This window comes from Coturnix japonica, chromosome 19 (genome assembly GCF_054131305.1).
Source record: "Coturnix japonica strain WE chromosome 19, WE-NBRP24, whole genome shotgun sequence".
Taxonomy (NCBI): domain Eukaryota; kingdom Metazoa; phylum Chordata; class Aves; order Galliformes; family Phasianidae; genus Coturnix; species Coturnix japonica.
In genome coordinates, this window is record NC_140681.1 from 5,297,459 (window position 1) to 5,308,017 (window position 10,559).

Here is a 10,559-nt window from a genome sequence, read left to right on the forward strand (position 1 = left end):
CTCCCAAGAAAGTGAGTTCCTTGCAGAGCTCCTCAGTTGTCCTTCCCTGCCGTAGCCATACCTGCAGGTAAAGCAGCACAAATAGTTTTCTGTTAGTTGGCTGCTTAAAATACGAGAGGCAGTGTGATTCAGGAATTCATACTCCTTCTTGCAGCTCCTGAGCTTGCTGAATTTGGAGAAGAGCATGTGGTGATTCTGAGTGTGTTCATAGAATCACAGAATGGGCTGGGGTTGAAAAGGCCCCAAATGCTCATCTAGTTTTAACTCCCCTGTGTGCAGGGTCGCCAAGCACCAGACCAGGCTGCCCAGAGCCACATCCAGCCTGGCCCTGATTGCCACAACCTCCTTGGGTTCCTTCAGGGCTCATCCTTATCGTGCTCCAGGACACACACCAATGTCCCCGTCTATGTGTGACCTAGGAAGCTGTTGATTCCTTCTCTGTTGTGTGGCCTCCTCCTGTGACTGGTTCATCACCACTTGTCAGCAGAGCCTGTGGTTAACAGTCATCCCTATCGCCCTGTGATAACCATAGTAAACATTTCTATAAATAGAATTTTCTCCTGTCCAAGTCATCTTGCTTACTCAGCTGTTTTATTTTTAATAGAAAGGCATGTTGATGCTAAGCAGATTTTTTTCTTCTTCAAATCTCTATTAAACATAAAAAGATGCTGCGTCTGAATAAAAAGAAAAGGTGCCCCTTAGATATTTTTAAAGCTTCCAAAAATAGTCTCAAGTCTGCGACAAAGATTATTGAGTGGGAATATTGCGGACAGTGGTTCTGCAATGGAGACAGTCATGGCTCCATGCACTTTTGGCTGGGAGCTGCAAGGAGGGAGACTCGTAGGACAAAGACCTCAAAAGGAAAGAGTTTACTGAGGGGCTGCTCTTTAGATGGTGAAACTGCAGCACTGCACAAGTAGTTCTGCTGGTGATCTCACATCTCTTTTCCCTTCTGGGTTTGCAACTGCCCTTTGAGGCTGGCATCTCATTGCTGGAATTCAGTCTTTGCTGGAGACCTGCAGCCCCACCGCGAGAAGCACCGCTGTGCAGTACAGGGGTGACAAGGGAAGGCAGTGAGTTCTCTGTCTGGAATTTCTGAGTATAAAGGCAGAAGGAAAAGGGACTGCTGATTTTTGCCTTGTAAGCACAATTGATGTTTGACTTGAAAAAAAGTAAAACTTGGGTTATTGTTTCTGCTGCTGCACCCTCGGGTCAGAGCACTGCCATATAAGCAGTTGGTGCAGAGCAAGAGGGGAGGCAGAAACTTGGAGGGGAAAGAAGCACATGGGAGTGGAGCTGTCCCAACAGGGTTCCCAATGCTTTCTTTCTCTCCCATCGTGAAGGCTTTTGTTTCCTTACTTGTGGCAAATGCCAAATCTACCGCTTGTGCTTTAATGCCTGGTGAGAGGGGAGAGGTCTCCAGAGAAACCATGAAAATGGGGAAAGATAAACTGGTGATTATTGAAATGACAAAATATTGCATTGGTGAATGCTGAATGGCTTATATGGAGAAGAGAAGAGAGCGTTGCAGAATGGAGGGAGCTCTTCTATTGTTTGCACTTAGGAAAAAAAATAAAGGGGTAGTAAATATTCGCCTGCGTTGATCACATAGTGAGTAGATTGCTGTGCCAAAGCAGCCTGCATCAGTGCTCAGGGTTAGTGCTTATTGCAGGTGAACTGCCCATGCAAATGGTGGGTAGTTTGGAGGAGCACAGGTAGTTTTCATCCTGCATGGGCAGACACGAAGGTTGGTTCTGCTGGGCTTTGTTGGCCCTCATAGCAGAAAAGGAACAAAATGGAACGGAGTAGTGGATAAGGATTTGAGGCTCAGTTCTTATTTCTCCTGTAAATACCCTGTATCCCCTCAATAAAACTGATTTATGGCTTTTAGCCATGGTTCCTCACCTGTAAAATTGGGAAAAATACTTCCTTTGTGCCCCATTTATTTACATGGTCATCTCTTCCTATCTAACACGGCGCTTGGTGCAGCGGGGCCTTGTTCCTTTCTCAGCTCTCCATGCGGAATTTATATTGCAGCGATCCTTGTAACTATCAGCAAAAGAAAATTACTGCAGACAGGCCTGAGGTGCCGGTGCTTCAGCTCTGCTCTGATAGTGCTGCTGGCTGTGGTTTGGTGGCTGTCCCCTGCCCGTGGCTCTCAGCGTGTACCCACAGCTGTCAGTGTGAATGACAGATTAACAAATGCACAGTGGCTTTGTTCCTCACTGTGCTGCCCCAGTGCCATGCTGGGTCTGCAGTGCAGAGGGATGCATGGCATTGTCTCACCCACTAACACTCTGTCTGGCAACTGGCAAAAGCAATGCTTTTCACCCATTGCAATGGGTGTGCTGTAGAAAATGAAGACCGTAGGGATGTGAGGGTCTTGTTTAATTTGTTTTATTTCTTAATCCAAGAGTAAGAGAATGTGAAACTTCCAAGCTGAAAGGCTTTGTGCTCTGCTTGCTCCAGGAGATATTAGTGAGGGATCAGCTGGGTTCACCAGACTCCACAAGGTACCTTTGTTTATGGATGAGGCCGTGCAGTTGGGGATCAGAGGTTGTGCATAGCTGCTGTAGAGCACGCTGGGCTGCGAAAAGTCGGGCACCAGAGATTAATTTCTTGGTTTCTTAGAGCCAAGGTTTAATAGCAGACCTGGGGAGGACAGTGATTGAGCTCACAACCAGCAGAACCTATAGTTCAGGTCAAGTGAAAGGAAGGAGCTAAGGAACTCAGCATGCTGCTTGCAGGAGGAATTCTAATGGCTTCATGGTATGGGGTCTGCACAAGGCATACAGGAGCTAGTGCCCAGGCTGCCCCATGAAGCCTGCACAGCCCCAACCCCCTGCTCACTGCCCTGCTCACAGCTGGGCATGGCAAGAATAAATCTGGAAGGGAACAAGAAAAAACAGAAAATGTTGGCAGTTTTTCAGTAGGGAGAATGGTGTGTTTGAGCTGCAGTGGAGAGGGACAGCTTTTGGTCTTAACTTTTTGAGCTGTGTACTTCAACAAACCGTGTAGATATTGGATGAAGGCTGGGTGACCTATTCTGGCTGGATTGAGGACTGATTCTGAAGCTGAGATTTAACTCAACTCTGACATTTCATGCTACTGTTCCGTTCCACTTCAGTTTCAAAGTTTTCAGACTTTTTTTTTTTTTTTTTTTTTAAAGATGTGCCCTTTATGTAACTCATTTAATTGTGTCTAACTACACGGTGATTTTTTCCCCTCCCTACCTTCACAAATGCGGTTGGATATACGTGTAGATCTTAACTTATAGCATATATTACAATAGGGTCAAGAGAATCCGCCTTGACCTTTCATATTTATCCTGAATAAGGCTGTACCAACTGGTTCTGCCTTAAATTCTCTACCTCAAAGTCTCCTGGTGTTCTGTTTTCTCAGGAAGGTAACAGAGGCTGCACCAAATGCAAACTGAGCAGCATGGATTTGCTGGTTAGACACAGATGGGATTCCTCTGTCAAAGTACTCTTGTGTTGTCTACATTCATTACACTCTCTTGAAAAGCTATTGACGTGACAGCATTCTCCTCTTAGTTTTTTCTGCTCTTTTTGAAGTACTTGTTGGGTTGCAGTAGCCTGAAAATGCAGTGACCGAGATTAGAGGTTTGGACCTTGAGAGCCACAGGAGAGGAGCCTTCAGTGTCTCCTGTATTTGTTATGACCAATTCATAGTGACTTGAGTCTGCAAATAAAGACGTTCTTATGAAATGTTTTTGATTTTATGCATTTTGATTCTGGTATTAAGTAGTGTGAGAAAAGCAAATCAGTCTTTTTGTTTGGCTGCTGGTTTAACGTCCAGTTCACATTAGCAGGATGTGTGTATCTGGATGCTTGTTTGGAAGCCACTTATGAGATGTTCGATTTCCTTCTATGGAAGGAAATACTGGAGAAGACTTCTAATCTTATGATTCAAAGCATGAATCAGTCTCCAGATTGGATCTGTGCCTGCAGCAGTGGAAGGGGCAGATTGTCACAGGGTTGCTGCTTTGTTCTTCTGTGGAGCACCCTGTATAGCTACTATCAAAGGCAGAAGAGCAGCATCAATGGAACCTGCTCTGCTCAATACAAGCTCTGAGTCTGGTGATTTTAAGCAGCATATCATCTTAAATATATGTATTTTTTCTTTCTCTTTAGAAGTTTTGTGTTCCAGCTGACATCCTCCAAGAGAGCTGCCAACGTGCTTTCCCATCAGAATTACGTGAAACACCTGAGTTCATTGGAACTGGAGGAAAACTGTCTCAGAGACAAAGATACACAGCTTCCCTGGATTGCTGGCTACGTGCCTGATCTGAGGTCTGTGGTCATTTACTTTGCATTCATTTGCCTTGTATAGGTATCACCAAATGGTTTATGCTTTCTGCTTTGCACTGTCTTTTTGGGGGAAAAACTACACAATAGCTCTGCACACTCCTTGTGCTGATAATCCCTGATGTGGTTGAACTGAAACAACACTCGGCCTGTGCCACTTAGCTGCTGCTGGAGAGGACAATGCAGTGATGGTGGTATTTAAGGGAATGATATTCTATCACAAAGGGAATTTGTTACAACCATAATTTTACCAACACAAACGCAGAGAACAGCACTGATCTGAAAAGTCAGAGCCCTGCCTGTGAGTGAGCACAGTCTTACTGCAGATGCAGAGAAGCAACTTTCTGATTTCATTGCTTAACTTCCCCTCCTCAAACCAAAACAGTTTAATCAGTCAGATTCCTGTTTAATGAGTTGCACTGCTGCCTCTAACCAGGGCAGTATCTTAGATGATGGAAATAATGGTTTCAGTAAGACTTACTGCGATCTCATTACCCCATAGATGGCCTGTGCACATTCTTCCCCTGCCTCTACAACTCACCTTCACAAGCAGGACCCCAAGTTTGAGATTGAACCCCTCTGGCTGTGTGAGCTGCCACATGAAGGTGCTTTCCTGCACACTGTCCTCTAGTTGCTGCCATCGAGCAGTTGGTAAAGTCTGCAGCTTGCGGACAACTTTTCTTGCCAACCATGCATTACAGAGGGCTAATTGTAAAAGTGGTGCACCTGCTGGCTCCCTTGGTGGCTGGAGCCAACAGGAAAAAAAAAGAAAGTAATAGTAATTTATTAATGATCAAGTCACAAATAGTAATGAAAACAATAGGAGCATCTGAAGGAAGCGCTGCCGGGGGCAGAGGTGCAGGTGCTCTGTGCCCTGAGCAGGCTTGTCGGCATTTTTATAAAGCTACTTTACAACCCTTATCAATTTCCTACTGCTTTCTGTGTACCCCCTGCCCCTTTGCAAATGTTTTGCCTGCACAACAGGCTCAGCATTTCTTGTTGTAGGTGATAAAATAGCTGTCACCCTGTGGAGGGAGAAAGGAGGCAAAAAAAAAAAAAAAGAAAAAAAAGTTAGGTCCAGGGAAACAAAGCAGAGGAAGCAAAGCATTTTGGAGCAAACAAATGAGTGCTAAGGGAGACGCTGAGTCGGCACAGGGAGAGCGATGATGGGAGCTGAGCTGAGAAATGGGGAAAGATTGGGGGTAGCAAGAGCTGGAGGGCGAGGGTGGCTCTGCTGAAAGTGAGGCAGGGCTTAGTGCATGGCCATGGGTTTCAAAGGAGACTGTATGTCCAGCCAGCACCATCCATGAGGAGTTTGGGATCTGAAAATCCCAGCCATAGTCTGAATAACTGCACTGCATTGGCAAGGTGAGAATTTGTTTAAGTAAGGAGAACAGAAGGCATATGAGCAATACCAGTTCAGGTGACATCCCCATACCAGGTGTCTTAAGTAGACATGGTAGAGATTAAGTAGACATTAAGTAAAGATGGTCGTGCTGTATCTCAAAATACAGTTTCTATATCCATATCAGAAGCCATGCTAGAGCTGATAGAAGGCAGATAGAGCAGACACCAACCAGCCCAGCGTTGTTCTTTGTGCCGTAGGTAGGGTCTTCAGTGCTCCTTAGGGGTACATCTGCTAAAGTAATATAGCAGTTTGATTCAGCTTGCAACAAAATAAAGCTGAACTAAGTGGAACACTCTAGAGCTGCAATGGCTTAATTGCTCATACATGAGCCTTTACTTTGCAATTTGGAAACTTTAGGCCGTGGGAACTTGCTTCCGTGTTCTTGAGCCTAAGAACTGCCTTAGTCTGAGGGTCTAACAACAATCAGCTCATAAAATGCTGTTAGTGCAGATTTCAGAGGTCAGCCTGAGTCCGTATCCAATCCATGTGGCTCCTGTGCCCTGCATTTGGTGCTCCAACAAGGTCAGTGAGCTGGCGAGCACACAGTCAGTGCTCTTTAAGCTACTGCGAATCTACCCCTGCTTTCTCTTTTCCCTTTTCTCATTCTCTCCTTCCTCTCACACACCCCCAAATCACAAACCCTCACACCAATGCCAGAAGCCTCGGAGGATGTCGTAAGCCTGCAGTTATCTACATTAGGAACAAAGCTGCCATTTTTAAAGCTTTTATACTTTTTATTCTTAACCCCACAGGACCCAGGAATCTTTTCCTGAATTCAGGAGGTGCATGTTTTTAAGAACTGAGCCGGGTCCTGTAAACGAGGTAAGAACCAGCAGTTTGCAATGCTAATTATTGCCCGGTGATTTGAGGGGACCTGCACAACGTGCTAACGTGCCTATGATGACACGCAGCATGATACATGGGGAAAGGTGAAGGCAAGGCTCGTATATCCCCATAACACTGAAGGCATATTTCCCTCTCTAATAACTTACAAACAGTCACCATTCGCTGTCTGCAAAATTAACCTCTCATCTCCTCCAGCCTGCTGATCTGGTGCACAGATATAGGATTTTAAGCTTCTCTATTGAAAAATGTCCCTGCAAAGCTGTCCATCAGAACTCCCGCTGCTTTCCAGAGAGTATTATTAATAAGTTCTTCCTATCAGAAATGGGACCCTTTTAGAGCTCAGATAAGGTTTTTTTTCCCTGTTAACCAGCTGGGCTGCTTGGCTGCGGACAAATGCCATGATGAATGACGGGTCAAGGATGGAGCAGGCTGATTTCTCTCCGAGCCTGACCTTGTCTCTGGTGTGACATCTGAAATGACAGGTGCATTAAAAAGTTATTTATGTAGGGGAGCTGCGATGCATTGTACCCTTTGCAAGGTAGCACCCAGTTTTGCAAGAGTATTAGAATAAAGGCTGCCTCTGTGTCTGCTGCCTGTTGTACTGCTGGCTTTCTGCAAGCAGCTGCTGTGAAAGCAAGAGGAGAAGCATAGAGCGTTTTTTAGTGCACAGAGGATGCTCTGGAAACTGAAAGGCAAAAAAGGAAGCAGGGTCTGAGAGCAGCAGCAGACAGCTTCCCAGCAAATCACCTGCGTGTCTGCAGATTACTTGCCTGGAACAGCAGTAATCAGCTCTGGAAATGCACCTGAAGGGTTCTGGGCTGTTGAAGGGCCAATGTTGTGGATAAAATGCAGCACTGAGGATTAAATGATTTCTACTGTTCAGCTCTTTATGGCCTCAGTGCACTTGTAAGACTTTCTCTGTTGAATCTCAGACTCTTTGTGAGTAGTTGTGCTGTGGCTCCCTTCTGTCTTTACTGTTGCTGAAATTAAAGGGACACTTCTGGCTTTGTCCTTCTTCCTGTAGGACACATAAGTGGAACTGTAACCATCCTGTGAACAGTCACTTCATTCTGGGAGATGAATAGTTGCTGAATGGCAAGAGATCGCAGCCTAAATCTCCAGAAAAATGGATGCAAACCCCATCAGGTTTCTATTGTCATCTGCCTGACATTGTGCTCCAAGTAGGAAATAGGAAAGGCAATAGGAAAGCTGCCTGTGTTTTGAAATCCAGAACTTTCTCTGGACAAATAACACACTTGCTGTTGCATGGCCAAATGAGGACACAACATCCTATGGCACAGATTAAGTTGTAGAGCAGGGTTCATGGAAGAGCCCATGTGCAGTGATTTCTGCATCCTTCAGAGTGCCGATCAGATTAATGAGGACCACAGAAACATTGAAAAGCTGTCGTAGTGACACATCAGTATCCTGTTAGCTTCAACAGAATTACAGCATTTGATATCAGCTCTTCCTTCCTTGCTGTTTCTCCACCCCTCCAAAACACCCCCTGAAACACTTGCAGGAGAAATTGTAAAACACATGTAACAGCTTATTTTGTATGATGGGACTGTTAGAAGAGCTGCATGTTGGTGCGCATCCAACTCACATTAACTTCAGTTTTGGGCTGCAGCCATACTCGAGTGACTTTGCAAGTCTTTTTTGACTGTCCAATTAAAGTTGATGCGTGCAGTAAATCTGCAGTATCTGAACAATATTTGATATCTCCATTTTGGATCAGTGGTTGGGTCTGGGAAGTGGATGAAGCTTGCCTGAAGGCAGCATCTGCAAGTTGTATTTTTTCATCAGAAAAATGAATGGTCTGGTATAATGAATGATTTTGTATAATATCAAAGAAAGAGAGTATCAGCTGTGCACTTCACATGCAGTATTGATTGCAAGTACGCTCATTAATTTGTGTGGTACAGGAAATTCCAGCCAAGGTTAGGAGAGCTTTGCACTGTAGTGGAACTGTGACTCCTATTGCCTTCAAAGAGGTTTGGATCAGGTTGCAAACAACCAAAATTCATCCTTTAGTTATTTTGCTATAGAAGTGTGTTGTCACAGACCACTTCTGGTGGAATAGCGAGGAAAAATGGAAATGTCCTGTCCCTGTTTGAGCCTGCTTAAGGGTTTGATCTGTACAGTTTGGGTGCTCTGGGCAAATGTAGGATGAACGGTGGAACTCTGTTCTCATTGTAGCACAACAAAAGAGAGGAGCTGGGGAGGGGAGGGAGAAGGTATGTTTTCCACCATGGCCTGTTTAAAACATTATGAGCTACCTCTCTTCCATCATGAGTCGTGGTTTAAAGCTACTGCCCAGGGGCATAAAAATCAACTCCTAACAACTTCCAGTGGGACCACTATTCCATCAGTGCTCCCATCAAATGTTGACTCCATGATTAATATTCACCCTCTTTCTTCGTTAATCATCAGTCTTCATTCATTTCTTTGTAACTTCCTGCTGACAGGGGCAGTGTTCATACAGCAGCTGGTAGGGAAAACAGAACGAGCTGAACTGCTGCACGCAAGCTGTGAAGGGAAAAAGCCACAACAGTGCATTGTGTCAGCTCAAAATGATTCCTATGGATGCAGCTTTTTCTTTTCTCCTTGCCCTATATGCTCAATTTTCAATAGACGTTGTGAGGCAGGACCTTCAAACAATCCGTGGTTACTATCGCACTTCTTTACCTTGAGTGCCATTGGCACTTGGTAATTTAGAGCAGGAACTCTGCTGATGAAGAGTGAACTGTCAGAATTTGGCTTGTCAAATAAAATCTGTGTACTATCCTAAAATAGACAGTTTTGCAATTAACGCTTGCACTGTGATTTGCCAACAGGAAGCCCACTCCCAGCTTTACCACAGCCCTCCTGAAGACCTTGTGTGTGAGACCAAACCTCTTCCCCATTGCCCAGCCTATGAGCTGAGAAGAGCTGCTGATTTCTCTATCACTCTGACTCTTTGGGCAGCTAATATTGCCCTTCTGCAGCACAGGGATCCTGTCCAAGATGCTCAAGGGGTACAAGCTCTGCACCAAGGCAATACTATTCTGCACAGCCAAGGAAGTTACTTCTTCCTCCCACTAATTTATTCCCAAACAAAGCTGCAGTAGATGTTGCCACGTTTATAAGTACACAGATATTTGCTCTCAGTGCCAGTCAATGAATGCTGCAGCTATGCAGCGTTAACTGGAACACCATGGATAAAGATAATTCCATTTACATGTGTGAGGTGCCCAATAATTAAATTTGGACATTATTCCTTTAATTACTACAATTTCAGATCACGGTTAGTATTATTTTGGTCAATAAATAATAGTTGGAGCCTGGAGGGAAATTTTCATTGTCTGTCCTCTACTGTTACCCCAGGGATTGCTTTCTGGAGCACTGACAACATGAGGAGGAAAGGTCTTCAAAGCACAGTTTTCCTGCTCGCTCAACTCCAAACTGCAGCAGCCAGTGCTGAAATAAAACAAACATCAGCCACTGTCAGCCGTGCTGTAGGAAGAGTTGCTGTCAGCTAAAGAGGCCATATAGGCTCTGTTATACACAAGTGGCCGGACCTTGGAGGCTGCCCTTTGATGGCCCAGTCCCAGACCCTTTCTTAGAAAAGAACCAGCCCTGATCTGGAAGAACAGCACCAGAGTCAATCTGCCTCCAAGCAACAGGTATGTGGGATACATCATGTAGGGCTTCTGACCTCTCAAGCGTGCAGGGTGAATATCTAAGTGATTTAATTTAATCTCTTGCTTTAATGAGTGATTCGGTGAAGACCAGAATCTTTCCAATGCCTGTGCTTAAATGCCCAATGAAAAGAAATCTGCACTTCAGAGTAAATTTAGGACACAGAAGTGGACTGTGGGGTTCTGTTGCACTCTGTCCATGCAGTGCCATCTCAGTGACTGCCTTGGAAGTGGTAGCAAGCCCCTTGTCCTGCTAAGGATGGTGGTGGTGCTGCAGGGCACAGCTTGCACCCCAGC

The 10,559-nt window shown here is 45.1% G+C and overlaps 1 protein-coding gene across 1 annotated transcript in view; it reads left to right on the top strand.

The window, feature by feature from the left end:
- Positions 1-7,740, top strand: part of LOC146757824 (uncharacterized) — a 29,779-nt gene extending 22,039 nt beyond the window's left edge. Inside the window, exons 5-7 of the mRNA XM_085520249.1 lie at positions 4,155-4,313; positions 6,489-6,558; positions 7,607-7,740. Coding sequence (XP_085376375.1) covers positions 4,155-4,313; positions 6,489-6,558; positions 7,607-7,615 — 238 coding nt within the window. The 3' untranslated portion in view covers positions 7,616-7,740. The remainder of the gene's footprint in view (positions 1-4,154; positions 4,314-6,488; positions 6,559-7,606) is intronic.
- Positions 7,741-10,559: the final 2,819 nt, after the last annotated feature.